At 41.3% G+C, this 14,209-nt stretch overlaps 2 protein-coding genes across 5 annotated transcripts in view; one reads left to right on the plus strand and one right to left on the minus strand.

Moving 5' to 3' along the window:
- LOC128840370 (lipase member M-like) overlaps positions 1-11,039 on the plus strand; it is a 40,909-nt gene extending 29,870 nt beyond the window's left edge. For both annotated transcript variants that reach the window (XM_054034231.1, XM_054034233.1), the window contains exons 8-10: positions 1,704-1,775; positions 5,654-5,725; positions 7,368-11,039. In XM_054034231.1, the coding sequence (XP_053890206.1) occupies positions 1,704-1,775; positions 5,654-5,725; positions 7,368-7,601 (378 nt within the window). In that variant the 3' untranslated portion in view covers positions 7,602-11,039. The remainder of the gene's footprint in view (positions 1-1,703; positions 1,776-5,653; positions 5,726-7,367) is intronic.
- Positions 11,040-11,135: 96 nt separating this feature from the next.
- Positions 11,136-14,209, minus strand: part of ANKRD22 (ankyrin repeat domain 22) — a 39,533-nt gene continuing 36,459 nt past the window's right edge. For 2 of the 3 annotated variants that reach the window (XM_054034235.1, XM_054034234.1), the window contains 4 exons: positions 13,595-13,672; positions 12,515-12,613; positions 12,034-12,101; positions 11,136-11,422 (listed from right to left, as the gene is read on the minus strand). In XM_054034235.1, coding sequence (XP_053890210.1) covers positions 11,398-11,422; positions 12,034-12,101; positions 12,515-12,613; positions 13,595-13,672 — 270 coding nt within the window. In that variant the 3' untranslated portion in view covers positions 11,136-11,397. The remainder of the gene's footprint in view (positions 11,423-12,033; positions 12,102-12,514; positions 12,614-13,594; positions 13,673-14,209) is intronic. The other variant, XM_054034236.1, reaches the window with a different exon arrangement.

The raw sequence follows: 14,209 nt of genomic DNA on the forward strand, positions 1-14,209 counted from the left end.
CCTTTATCCTGTCTATCCGTGGGCTCATTCTTGCCCTCAGGCTACGTGGCCATGCAGGAGGAGGAGGGGGGAAGAAGCACTCCATCCCCTTCTGCTCGTGTGGCATCTTAGTCTTGCCTGGATCATGTGTGTAAGGCACAAGGGTAAGAAGAAGGTGTCTGGGCCTGCATGCCCAATGCTTTCTTCCCTTCGTGAGCTAGAAGTTAAGGAAGTGTGCGGAGTGGGTGGAACCATAGTTCCATGCTCCATCCCTGCATATAGCAGCCAGCTGAGCTGTATGGGGGCTGGGGGAGGGCAAATGTACTGTGCTCTGAAGGAAGCAGGAAGAAACTGTGCCTCTCCAAAGTTTACTGTAACTAAACTCATGTAAAGAATGGAACAATTTTCTCTCACCATAAGGCTAATAATTAGAATCACGGTAGTGTCTTAAAGCCAAATTATAAAATAAACCCTACCAAGGTCTGTCTCTGACCTAAAACATTTCATAAGTTCAATGTAAAAAATTAACCACAGAAAGATGTTATAGCGATTTAAAACAGCCATATCAGGAAAGGGCTAGCCTTTCTAAATGGTGAAGTTAAACAATTAATTCTTTTTCTGACATTGGGTATGTCAGTAATGTGACTCTCAATCCAGAACCAAATTTGATGGAAAATATAAGTTATTGTCTCACAATAGTAAGTAATTGTCTTTGAGTGTACTAATATAGCTAGAAAAAATATATATACATAAAAATTATTTTTCTTCCTTATTCGTGGTAAAAGTAAAACACATAGTTAATTAAGTCTTTGTTATTAAATATATATGTATATGGGATTTTTTATGAGGTCAGGCATGTACCTGTTTTGAAAACTCTAGTTTTTATATTCATTTAAAATTATTTGTATCACAGAAACTGTGTTTATTCAGTAATAGTGACTTCACATAACAGGGATTCCCTCTAGTGGCCAAAATGCCACCTGTAAATTCTTAGCATTAAGTCAATTATTTTGTAGACTTGTTCATAAGTTCCCTGTTTTTATATTTTAAGGGTAACGTGTTCTCATCTTTTTTCATTCAGTGGTGAAACTGGTGCTTTCTAGCGTTAGAAACCTGGGAGTGGGGGTTTGACTTCTTAATGCAGCATGTGGCATGGGTCACTTGCTGGTATAAATTAGCCCTGGTCTACACACTGGGGGGGAGGGGTAGAGGGATCAATCTAAGTTACGCAACTTCAGCTATGGGAATAATGTAGCTGAAATCGACGTACTTAGACCTACTCACTGTGGCGTCTTCACTGCGGTGAGTCGACTGCTGCCGCTCCCCCGTCGACTCTGCCTGCGCCTCTCGCGGCGCTGGAGTACAGGAGTCGACGGGAGAGCGCTCGGGGGTTGATTTATCGTGTCTAGTCTAGATGCGATAAATCGACCCCTGCTGGATCAATCACTGCCTGCCGATCCAGCGGGTAGTATAGACAAACCCTTAGAGTAAATGTGGGTGGATTCTCTTGTAACTTGAAGTCTTTAAACCCTGATTTGAGGACTTCAGAAACTGAGCCAGAGGTTCTGGGTCTATTACAGGAGTGGGGTGGGTGAGGTTCTGTAGCCAATAACATGCAGGAGGTCAGACGAGATGATCATGATGGTCCCTTTTGGCCTTAAAGTCTATGAGTCTAACCAAATGGATCCCACATTGATAACAATTAGTAAATGTTTTCTTTTCAGAGTCGGTTAGCTATGTACGTCGGACATTCGCCTGCTGGAACATCTGTACAGAATATCTTACATTGGCGCCAGGTATTTCTCAGCTTTTCACTTGTAACTGCTGTGTATTGTATGTAGTATAAGTGTACTTGATACTCTGAAACAAAGTCAGGGCTACTGTGCTAGGCCTAGATCCATAAAGGTATGTAGGTGCCTAAGACCCAATGTTAGGCTCCTCTGTGATCCACAGAATGCCTGCTTAGCTGCTGCCTGACTCTGTAGGTGTCTAAACTCACTCAGCACCTAAGTCTTCAGTGTGAAAGTTCCCTATGCACGTATGTTGCTGTCTCTGGGTATGCGTGCGGCTTCCTCATTCTAGGTCCCGGATGCCTATCTCCCATATAAGCTCCAGAGTGAGCCACAAATGGGGAAGATGTTCACCTACCTGTCTTGCCTGCAGGGCCTGATCCAGTGGACAAGCTCAGAGGCTGCCTGTTGGATCAGATTCTGTTCCAAAACTGGGTGAAGAGGTAGAGCCCACCTTCTAATTCAGTGGTTGGAACATTCACTCAGGCCTGACTTGGGGGGAAAGGTTTTAAACAGAAGAGTGCTGTAACGGCTGGGCAATGGGATAGTCTGATGTGGGTCTCTCTCAATCTCTCCTGTTGAAGTTCTTCCCATGAAAGTCATTGGAACAGGAGGAGTGGATCCTCGGTCTCCCACCCCACAGCTGCTTGCTCTAACCAGCAGGCTACAGAGTTATTCTCACTCTCTTTGTGCCTGTCTTTAAGTATCAGAGGGGTAGCCATGTTAGTCTGGATCTTTAAAAAGCAACAGAGAGTCCTGTGGCACCTTTAAGACTAACAGATGTATTGGAGCATAAGCTTTCGTGGGTGAATACCCACTTCGTCAGACGCAATGTAATGGAAATTTCCAGAGGAAGGTATAAATATGCAGGCAAGAATCAGTCTAGAGGTAACGAGGTTCGTTCAATCAGGGAGGATGAGGCCCTCTTCTAGCAGTTGAGGTGTGAACACCAAGGGAGGAGAAACTGCTTTTGTAGTTGGCTAGCCATTCACAGTCTTTGTTTAATCCTGATCTGATGGTGTCAAATTTGCAAATGAACTGAAGCTCAGCAGTTTCTCTTTGGAGTCTGGTCCTGAAGTTTTTTTGCTGTAAGATGGCTACCTTTACATCTGCTATTATGTGTCCAGGGAGGTTGAAGTGTTCTCCTACAGGTTTTTGTATATTGCCATTCCTGATATCTGACTTGTGTCCATTTATCCTTTTACGTAGTGACTGTCCAGTTTGGCCAATGTACATAGCAGAGGGGCATTCCTGGCACATGATGGCATATATAACATTAGTGGACGTGCAGGTGAATGAACCGGTGATGTTGTAGCTGATCTGGTTAGGTCCTGTGATGGTGTTGCTGGTGTAGATATGTGGGCAGAGTTGGCATCGAGGTTTGTTGCATGGATTGGTTCCTGAGTTAGAGTTATTATGGTGCGGTGTGTGGTTGCTGGTGAGAATATGCTTAAGGTTGGTGGGTTGATTGAACTAACCTCGTTATCTCCAGACTGATTCTTGCCTGCATATTTATACCTGCCTCTGGAAATTTCCATTACATGCGTCTGACGAAGTGGGTATTCACCCACAAAAGCTTATGCTCCAATACATCTGTTAGTCTTAAAGGTGCCACAGGACTCTCTCTGTCTTTAAGTAGTTATCCATAGTGGAACAACTTCAACAGGAGAGACTGAGGGAGCCCCCATTAGATATCCTATAACTCAGAGGTTAGAGAACCCTCCTGAGAGGTAGGAGACCCCATTGAAATTCTCCTGCCCCCACAGGCAGAGGGGGGAACTGACCTGGGGCTCCCACATTGCAAGTGAGTCGCCTATCCAAAGTTATACAGTGGGCACCACCACCTGCTAGGTTTGGTGTGGAACAAAGCAGGCATCTAACATTCTCACAAGAAATGACTTAGGCATCTAAGCTACCTGATTCCAGGCAGTGGCTTCCCAGCTGTGAATCGCAGGCAGAGATAGGCTGGATTTAGGTGAGAGAGGAACCCGGCTTAGAACATATTTCTTCCATCAGCATCTTCCATTGGCTAACTTAGGCGGCTCCCTGGCTAATGTACTGGCTTTTGTAGATCACATTCTTAGAAGCCTGCTCCTCACATTCCTTGCATAGGAGCAGAAGACACGTAACTCAGGCTACGTGGTTCATGGTGTTGGTCCAGTGATTTTCTAGGAACTTAACAGTTAGGCATTACATCACCCAAGTTTCTTTGTGGATCTAGGCCTTAGAGACTTGCCCAACTTGTCTTATCACAAATTATCATTTACTTTGCTAGACAGAGTGTTGTTTATCACAACAATTTTTACAAAAGCCTTAACCCCTGAGATTTCTTCGTGACACATTATGCATTTAGGAATTGGACATTAGAGTCAGGAGCTTGCACGCTTAGTTTTTTTATATTTGAAAACATTTTTATTTGAAAGCTGTATAAGTGAAATAGAGCATATTCCATGTAATTTGAAGGTGTTAAGGTCCTAGGTGTCGAACTCCCACTGATTTCAAATATCTGTAAAAATCTGGCCCCAAATCACTTGTGAAAATGAGACTTGGGGTTCCTAAGTCACTTAGGTGCTTTACAATTTTTTACCCCTGCTCTCACCATTACCTGACTGGGATTGATCGTGTACCAGTTGGAAATCAATGGTGCAGGATCCAGCCCATTATGCATAGAACAAAGCTGGCACATTCTAAAGATTTTGATCTGAAACTGCAAATAAATATCCTTGTTTTCCTCTATTACAAATAATAGAATTCAGATGTAATGTACAGTGCTCCTTATGTGATCTTTGGGTTTTCATTAAAAATTGACGTCAGCTGGAATGCCATTAATATACATTACCAGAATTTAAACCTTAAACCTAAAAGGAAGAGGTAACAAGGTTGCTGTAGGATCAAACTGATAATTTCTTGAATTTTCTCTTAAAAATGGCAAAATCTTTTAAAACAATCTCCATAAGGTCAGTAAGAATTTAAATGGGTCAGTACAAGGAATTTTGATAAAATCGTGTTACATATCTTGTCTCCCAAATAGAAATACAAACTGTTAGTGACTTTGCCTAATCAAAGAGGCCATGATTCTGCCACCCTTATTTCATTGGGTCGTAGTACCTTACTATGTGAGTAGTCTCCTTGATTTCAACTGAGCCCAGAATAGTCAAGCAATTATCACAAATGGCTGGTTCACCACCCTTAGGATAAAAATTGTTTTCCTGAATTCTTTCTAGATTAAGAGGCAAAATATGCCCCTCTGCGGGAGACTGCAGCTGTAACTTCCTACATGCTTATACAATGCTTAGCGCCAAGGGCCTCTGACCTGGCTAGCCTCTAGGCACTACTGCAATATAAATGTTAATATACCGATTGCATACATATCTATCTAACTAACTGAAAATAGCCAAGACTGGTAAATACAATGGGCCTGATTCTGATCTCACTTACACTAGGTGTAAATCTGGAGTAACTGAAGTCAGTGGAGTTACTCCATATTTACATCAATGGTTCAAATTTCTCTCAGGTATAACAACTGAAGTCATTGGAGTCACACAAAGGAGCAATCTGGCCTACTGTTTGGTTCCTTAAAGTCCTTCAATTCAGTATCTATAAATACTTACATGAGAAGGAGAATTCTGATAGCAGTTGGCTCTTTAATCTAGTGGACAGAGGTGTAATATGATCCAATGGCTGGAAATTGAAGAGAGATACACTTGGGTTAGAAGTAAACTACACATTTCTAAAAGTGAGGGTAGTTATCCACCAGAACAACGTGAGAGCAACATTTGGCTCAAAGTTTTAACAGGATGAAAGATGCTGTATTCTGCTCTCTATCCCCTGAGCTATCCAGATGTTCACTATAGTTATAACTCTTTATATTATATAATTAATAGGTATTGTATTCAAAGCAATTGCAAGCTTATGACTATGGCTCTAAGGAAAAGAACATGGAGAAATACAATCAGGTAGGTTAACATACTTTACTAACATACTTGTTGAAAAATGCTGTGAGCTTTGAAGAAAAATAAAAAAAATTGAGGACTGGAAACCTCAATTTTTAGTACTATAAAGGAAAATTTCTATAAGATGTGTCAATGGTACCTTACATCAGTGAGGTTAAAAAGTATATATAAATAGATTGTGTTTGGATAGTTGTGGGTGAAACTGTGGAGAAAGGTGATTTTATGCATATATGTGGACATGTCCAATTATTAAAGGTTAAGATACATAACCAAATATTACAAATGGATGGAGATTTATTACCAAATGATCCTTTGATAATTCTCCTGGGATTTTCCAGTGGGAATAGTCACAGGCAAAGGAATGAATCTCTGACCTGGTAGTAGCTGCTAGACTATTGGCAGTGTCTCATTGGGAAAGGCAAAATTAGAGGATGGTTCAAAAAACAAAACAAAATCCCGGAGATGAGAGGATTATTGTTATGGAGAAACTAGTGCATCAAGTATGCATACAGCAATACTCAGACATACTACATTCACTCACAAAACACCCATCTGATTTGGCAATTCTTTAATAAATGTAATAGACTTGCTTTGATTGTTAACAAATAAGACAGAATTGTCTTTCAGTTGAAGGAAATCCCCAGAAATCACATGCCCTGAGTTGTGTGAGGAGGTTAATCCTCTAAGATGGTAATACCCTGCCAGATAAAAGATGCAGTATGCAAGGATAGCATCAAAAGACACTTCTAACAGAAAGTGAAGAATCCATTTTGGCTGTGGCAATGATACTTCCTAAATATACCATTTAAAACCAAAGCAATGTAAAGCACACATCCTTTGCTACCAAAGGTACATTTAAAAGAGAGGGGTGTGTGTGTGTGTGTGTGTAAAACTACAGGGAGGAAAGACAATCCTGTGGTTAAGGCAATTGATTCAGACTAAGGAGACCCAAATTCACAGATTTCCTGTATGATCTTGAGCAATGCACTTAATGTCTCCCTTTGCTCCAGTTTCCCATTGGTAAATTGAGATTAATAAGAATACTTCCTTATGGGATTGCTGTGAAGATGAATTCATTAAGGTTTGTGTGGTACTGTGATTGTGAGTACCAAAGAAAAGCCTATGGATTAAAACAAAGTGGTCTAAAATGTCCCATTTTAATTAGCAATAAGCTGCAACAGTCTGGTTTATGGGCAAATGGAGCATAAGAAATAAAATGGTTTGTATTTTTCTCAATGCATCGCAGTCCTACAAGATGTGAATAGAATGTTAGGATATATTAAGATGATACAAATATATTTTCTTACAAAATGTATAACATGAACCAATGTACTTTAACACCTGTATGATAAGCATGGTTATTAATCTTTTGAAATTGATCACTCTAATTTTAAGGTTTATCCCTAATCCAGATATCAAATTGCTGGAGAATTTTCATTCCTGTATTATGCAAAAATCCAGGAATAGGGTTGTTGCAATTAATGGGATGAAAAAGGGACCAAGAAAGCAGGTTTTATTATTACTATTTTTATTTTAGCAGATTGTGAAAGCAAGAAAATAGGCCTCTGTCTCTCCAGAATTTGTTTGTTAAAAAATTGACGTACTTTACAGGTTTTCATTTCTAATCCATTTCCCTTTTTGCCAGACTACCCCTCCTATATACAAGATAGAAGAACTGAAAATGCCCATTGCTATTTGGAGTGGTGGACGTGACTTGTTTGCAGACCCAAAGGACGTGGCCGCATTACTCGGTCGAATTACTAATCTCATTTACCACAAGCATTTTCCTGAATGGGAACATCTAGATTTTACCTGGGGTCTTGATGCAGCTAAGCGCATGTATGTGAAAATCATTGAGCTGATGAAGAAGCATCCCTGAAGCCACACAGTGGTTCCTGAGGTTGCATGATTTTATCCTTCTCTTGTGCTCAGCAATAGGGATGGTTTTCTTTCCTTAAAGTTATTAATCATGGGATTAATAAAGGCTTTATGGTGACTGGCTTGTATTTTACTACATTTGTAACTCTACTGTATTTTCCAACCTGCTGGTGAATTTCAATAAATAGGGAACTACCTCAGGAAGCTGAGATACATTTCCAAGAGGAATCTGTTTTGAAGCTACAAAAAGCAGTCATGTACATACCCCATGTAATACTGCAGGGAATCGCTTTCTTTGAAATGTTTTAATCTCTGCCATATAGTCTATCAGTGGGTGATTCATGACAATCATCCAGTTCCAGACAATAGCATTTCTTTCATCGCTTTAAAAACACATGTTTTTTAGTGGAAAGCTTTTAAAGAGATTGTCAAAGTTCTTAGGTCAAAAAAAAATTAACTTTGGCGCTTGAGAATGATTCCCTTCATAGCCTCTGGTGACCTCACTCAACTTCTCTTTCAAGTTTCCTATTTGCAAAATGGGAATAATAGCTTACCTTGTAGGGATGTAGTGAGAATTAATTTGTTAATGTTTGCAATGTTTAGGGATCAAAAGATCATAAGTGCTAAGTTTTATTAGCTCATATTGAAAGATTTATTTCAGCTTTCTGGGAATTCATAAACTTTTCCAGCCAATCCACACTATAGCAAGAGTCATGCTAAAAATTCAGATACTCTATTTCCATGAACAGTTTTGATGTGGTAATTACTAACCAATAGGCACAAACTGAAATATGTGTTACTGTTTAGGCTTGGCTAACTACCAGGAGTGAGTTCCTTTAGTCAGTAATGCAGCTGCAAGCAAGCTGTGAGCAGACTCAGCTGTTTGGTGCTTTCAAGTGAGTGAAGTTATTGGTTCTGTTTTCAGTTCTTTCAGTTAAAAATTTCATATACTTCTGTTTTGTTGCCCTAGGTGATTCTTTCAGTGGGTTTAAGATGCTGAAAAATTAAATCTGTTCCTGCTGGGATATACTCCTGTCTTAAAAACATTGTAGGGAGACTGTGGGGCTTTTTATATTATTTTAACAGCAAGAAACTGGGAGGTTATGATATGATTAACTTGGAAAACATGCAACAGGTACATAATCAAGGCAATACATTGTGTGTACTTATTCTTTGAGTTATGATTTGTGATTTAAGACATTGTTGCTATTAATAAATAAAAAACTCAATCATCTCCTGGTGTATGTCCCTGGGTTAGCTGTGTCAGTATTAATTGTTCGATCTAATATAAGAATGCAAGTTCTCTTACTGCATATCCAATAGTTTCTGGACTAGTGGGGATGAGGAGGGATGTTCTATCAATAGGGGTATCTGAGCCTCAACAAGAGTTAGGTGTTTAAAAAAGCCTTCATTACTGTTATGACATTAAACATTTTATCCCCATGGTTTTGAAGCCAATCTCATGCCCCTTCAGGTGTCTAACTTGAGATTTTTGAACATGCAGAGGTGGCAATAGTGAAAACATCATTCCATAAGTGTGATTTTAAATGAAATAATTGATGGAAAGGGACAGATTTTTCATTTTAAGATTTTTGTTGGTTGGTTGTTTTTACCAAAGATGAGTGAGGGGGAGACACACAGCGGATACAGCAGCCAGAAGTAATATTAAGCCCTCCACATGTATTGCAAACATAAAAGAAAATAGTCACAAGCCAGAAAATTACATCCACACGTTTTCTTGAATTTTCACTGGACTTCCAAAATAATTGCAAATATCACCTGCTTTTCTTTCTTTATTAGAAATGGTATCTGTCTGCCTTTTGGCCACCTTCTTTTCTAGCTCAGCCCCACACCTGTCAGCTCTCATGCAAACATGTTAGGCTGGCAAACATTTTCCTTTCTTTTACATTTCTTAGCTGAGGTGTTTAGGCTGCTCTACGGAAGTTGCGTCTCTTAAGTCTTCCAGAGGGTAATCCTATCAGGCAGATATGGACAAAACCTGTATTTAGAGCTTCTGCTCATGTAGTAAGGCCCTAACCCACCTTGCTCTGGCCTGCATGTCTAACCTTACCGCATATCACATTCCCCTCTCTAGGCCCCCAGTAATGCCAGTATTCACTCCCATTATGGTCTCCCCTCCCACTACCACCTCGTTTTTCAAGAATGTCCTTTTTCTCAAATGTATGTCAAACAAAACATGCTTCCATGCCCTCACCTGAAGGTATAAGGGGTATGGCAGTGGAGGAAAGGGATGTGGAAGAACTCCAGTCTGCCAAAGCAATCCTCCATTGATTTTCCATTAAGGACCCTGGGCTGGTGAAATTCGGAGCTGCCCAGGAGTAGCTTTAAGCATCATTGCCACTGACCCAGACCTGAGAACCAGGAAGCCGTAAGCAGCTCCCCGATGCCACTCTGCTCCTCCTGCACTGTGTCTCACTGGCACAGGAGATAGGCTGTCCCTTTATTTCTTTACTTGGGAGGATTAGATTTTACTTGTCCATTTTCTCCTTCAAAAAGCACCAAAGGGACAAAAATGAGAGTTCCGTGTTGTCGCATGTCTGGGGGGAGAGGGGCTTTAAAGTTTTGTTGTGAGATGGATCAGCTACTCCTGCCCCTCCCCCAACAGCTGATTCTGATCAAAGGGAGATCAGGTGGCAAAACTTACTTATTGGGGGAGAGCTGGGGATGTCTGTATAGAGCTGGATGAGCACAACTGAAAGGGAGCCCCACAGGAGAGGAGATCCTTCTCTCTGGGAAGCAGCCTGAAAGAAGGCTGAGAAATCGACAGGTGAGAAGAGAAGACAGGCTATTGCCCAGGAGAACTGGAGGTAGAAGACCAGATGAGCAGCAGCCTGTCTGAACCTCTGAGTGAGGGGAGGAATGTGCCAGCCCCGGGACAGAGGGGTCATTGGAGAAAGACTATAGTAACTGAGGCATACATATGAGGGAGAGGTAGCCTGCTGACCCTAGCCAGGCTGAAGGTTGGATTATTTTCTTTTCTTTGGTTAGACTTTGAAAAAAGACTGAAGCCCTGAAAAGGGCTGGACTCTAAAGTGGACTGGCCAGAGGGCCAGGTCACTCTTACAGCTAGACTGGGCCAAAGGATAGTGGGGGGAGACTGAGGTAGAGTTGCTGCATCATTACATCCAGCCATAAGAGGTGTGTCCTGAAGTGGCAGCATTGCTCCCCATGACAGAATGCCTGAAGAATCACGCTTTGTCTGCCATCATTAGTCATGAAAGTTTAGAAAGGAAAAGCTACAAACGTAATATATTGGGCTTGCAGACAACTGGTGACAACTGTCTCGTGGTTAAATATATCCAGCAATCTATTAAAAAACAATATGAAATTTAAATACAATTTTTTTTCTGAATCTGTCGTGAATCATGTCTTCTATAGTCCTCAAATTTCAAATTTTTTTTTTTTACCTTTGTAAAATTCCCTGCTAGTGTAAGTAAGGGAATAAATTGGGGAAAATACATGAAAATTATCATAAATCAACAGAATAAAAATAAGACAACTCCTTCCAGGCACACCACATGGCTATGTATTTTATATGCTGTACGTACTGACTGCATACCAGTAGATATAACACAGTACATGTCTGCAGAAAACATCAAATCTTAAAAAAAAAAACACGTCTCCATGGCATTCTTGATACTGTACAACAGGGAGTGCCCAGATAAGTAGGGTTTGTTTTTTTTTTCCCCATGCCTAACACCCTTAACATCATCCCATTAAGGACTACGATGCCTTCTTTAACACATATTCAATGTTGGTGAACTTTAATCTTCTCGCTATATCCAGTGGAGATTCCCCATTCTGAAAGAAATAGACAAAACATGCCATGATGATAGTCATGGAAGCAGGTACTTGAGTGTGAGTATGTCTATATTGCAATCAGAGGTGGGAGTGCAGCATGTGTAGAAACACCTGAGGTAGCATTAACCTACTTAGCACCAATCCCAGTAGTAGTGAAGCTGATCAGCACATACTTCAGTACAGGTTAGTTCTCTAAGTACCCAGGGTCCACAGCAGGCTGGTACAGCCCATGCTGAAGTCTGTACTGCCGTAGGTCTGTTGCTATTGGTACTCCCACTAACTAGATTAAAGCCAGCTTGGGTATGTCTACATGGGCTTCAATCACACCTCTGAAACATTGCAGACATACCCTGAGAGCCTCACTGGACAGATCAGCCAGTTTGTGTTCACCTATATGGTTTGTATTGTCTGATCCACAATGATAACAATCCCCAGCACTTATAGATGTCTCAAAATAAACTGAGTCTGATCCTGCTCCCCATCAGTCAGTGGGTCAGGGCCTTTCTTTCAATCACATCAAAATCCATTCTGTTATTCAAAGTGGCTGATGTCAGAACTCAGTGTCGAAGCAATAGTAAAGGAAGGGACTGCAGTGTTGCCAAGATACTTACATGTCTCTGGTGTGTGGTGAGAAATCAGTTCTTTCCTTTTGACATTTGATTAGTGATGGATGAGCCTCCTTTGGGAACGGAAATTGCTGATTCAGCTCCTTACACTGGCATAACCTAGTGTGCAAGGCTCCCAGCAGCCCTGGGGAGGGTACCCACATATCTCATTCCACCAGGGTCCTGCAACCAGCCATCATAACTGGAAGTGAGCAGTGCTGGACTGGCAGGGGCATGGCCAAGACCCCTAGGAGATGCATTGATCCAATAAATCCCCCAAGCAGCTTGCACAGCTCCAACCATGCACTATTTACAGTTTAAAGCTGCTCTCTCCCCAGGAAAGCAGTGGGGCAAATATTTCTTTGACCTTCCCTAGAAGTGAATCCACTCTTGGGTAGCAATGCACTCTGAATTTTCATGTGCCAGCCACCTGATTTCTGGGAGCTTAGCAGGGCAGTGCTCACAGACACACCTATTATCTCCTTACCTTATTCTTTATAGAAGGGTCTGCATGGGCTTCAAGTAGTAGAGGAACAACTGACTGATTTTTCATTTCACAGGCATAGTGAAGGGCTGTGCTACCAGACTGAAAGTAAAGAGAATCCAGGTACAGTTTACTTTTACCACACTTTAAGCAGAAATTTTAGACACACATTCATCTGTCATTTCATCAGTCCACCTGCCAATGGTATTTGTATGTTGGAAGTTGTTTTGTCTGTTTCTTGAAAAAGGGCGATATGTAGCCATATGTGATAAACTGCACCAGACCAAGTCCATGGATGTTTGTGAAGCCAGGTTGATGGTTCACGTGTAGGATTAGAACCTGAACCCACCCTGACTTTGGATGGATAAAGGGTTCTAGCCCAGCTGTTCATACAGTTTCTGATACCACAACATCACTCAGAATAGTCACAAGTCTAACCACCCCCAACCTAGGGAGTCAGCTCCTTTCTGGTGCAGTCCACACCTACTGACAATGTTGATAGTCCCAGTTCTACACACACACACACAATCCTTCCATCACCTCTGCTGAATTAGAGCATGTTCACACCACTGAATGCTGATTGGTGACTGAACTCAGGTATGTTTCCTTTGCAGTTTGCACTCCTTTAAGGGTGTTGTGGCAATGTGACACTTCATTGTTCCCCAGCATTTGACAAAGACTCTACCACAGCAATAAAGAGGCTAACAGTCAAATGTAACACACCAGGATAAGGGGAGTGTGTCTAACATTTCACATTTGTTTTAGATGCTGTGTTTGGAGCAGTAGTAATTAAGAATCTAGAGGCAAGAAGAATAACTGAGTTGAATAAGAGCCAAGCTGGGCTGCCAACACGGTGAAAATTGTGTACTTTTAATTTTAGGGTGAAATTTGCTAAGGGACAACAGTGAGCCACAATGCCAGACAAGCTTAACATATCAAAACAACCTTTCACGGGTTGATCTTCCCCTGAAGCATCACACTATTTCTAGTAGCTTCTGAAAGCTACTTTTTCTAAATTAACTAAATGAGTGTTGCATACTCCACACCAGTGAGTGACCTCTGTGGCTGTACAAACCCACTTACATAGTCTGTAGCATTAACATCTGTGCCAGCTCGAAGTAACATCTTGATTAGGTTTTCATTCTGCTTAGTTTTTGATACCTGTTAAACACATAGAAACAAGTCCAACCCAGTTGGAAAGTTAATTCAGGTAACACATGTTACTAAGCAGATTTGGGCTAGCTATGAGCATTCTACTCAAAACAATGGAAATGCCCTATTTGTGCAGTACACTTACATGTGACACTACTATCTCAGCAGTATATCAGCTACATTCAGAGCCAAATCCTGAGGTCCTTATACATTTTTACAGTTCTTACTCAGTCCTTAATTTGAAAATCACAACCCAGGATTATCTTGTGTATATTCATAACTCTGGATGAGCTACAGTACAGGGTCCTGCCTGCAATAGCTAATTTGTGATAAGTAGGTGTCACAGGCTGGCTGGCCCTTTAAGGGGAGACAAGCCCAGCCTTGCCTGTGATGATCAACTACCCTCTCAGCTGACCCTGACTGGCTAGGGATCAGATGGCCCTGTTCAATTATTAGATCCAGCTGGGGAAGGGTCATGGGAGGCTTACAAACGATCAGAGAAGTCAATCAAGAGTGGAGTGGTCTGGGAGACTCTAGGAAAATAGT

This window comes from Malaclemys terrapin, chromosome 7 (assembly GCF_027887155.1).
Source record: "Malaclemys terrapin pileata isolate rMalTer1 chromosome 7, rMalTer1.hap1, whole genome shotgun sequence".
NCBI classification, from domain to species: Eukaryota; Metazoa; Chordata; order Testudines; family Emydidae; genus Malaclemys; species Malaclemys terrapin.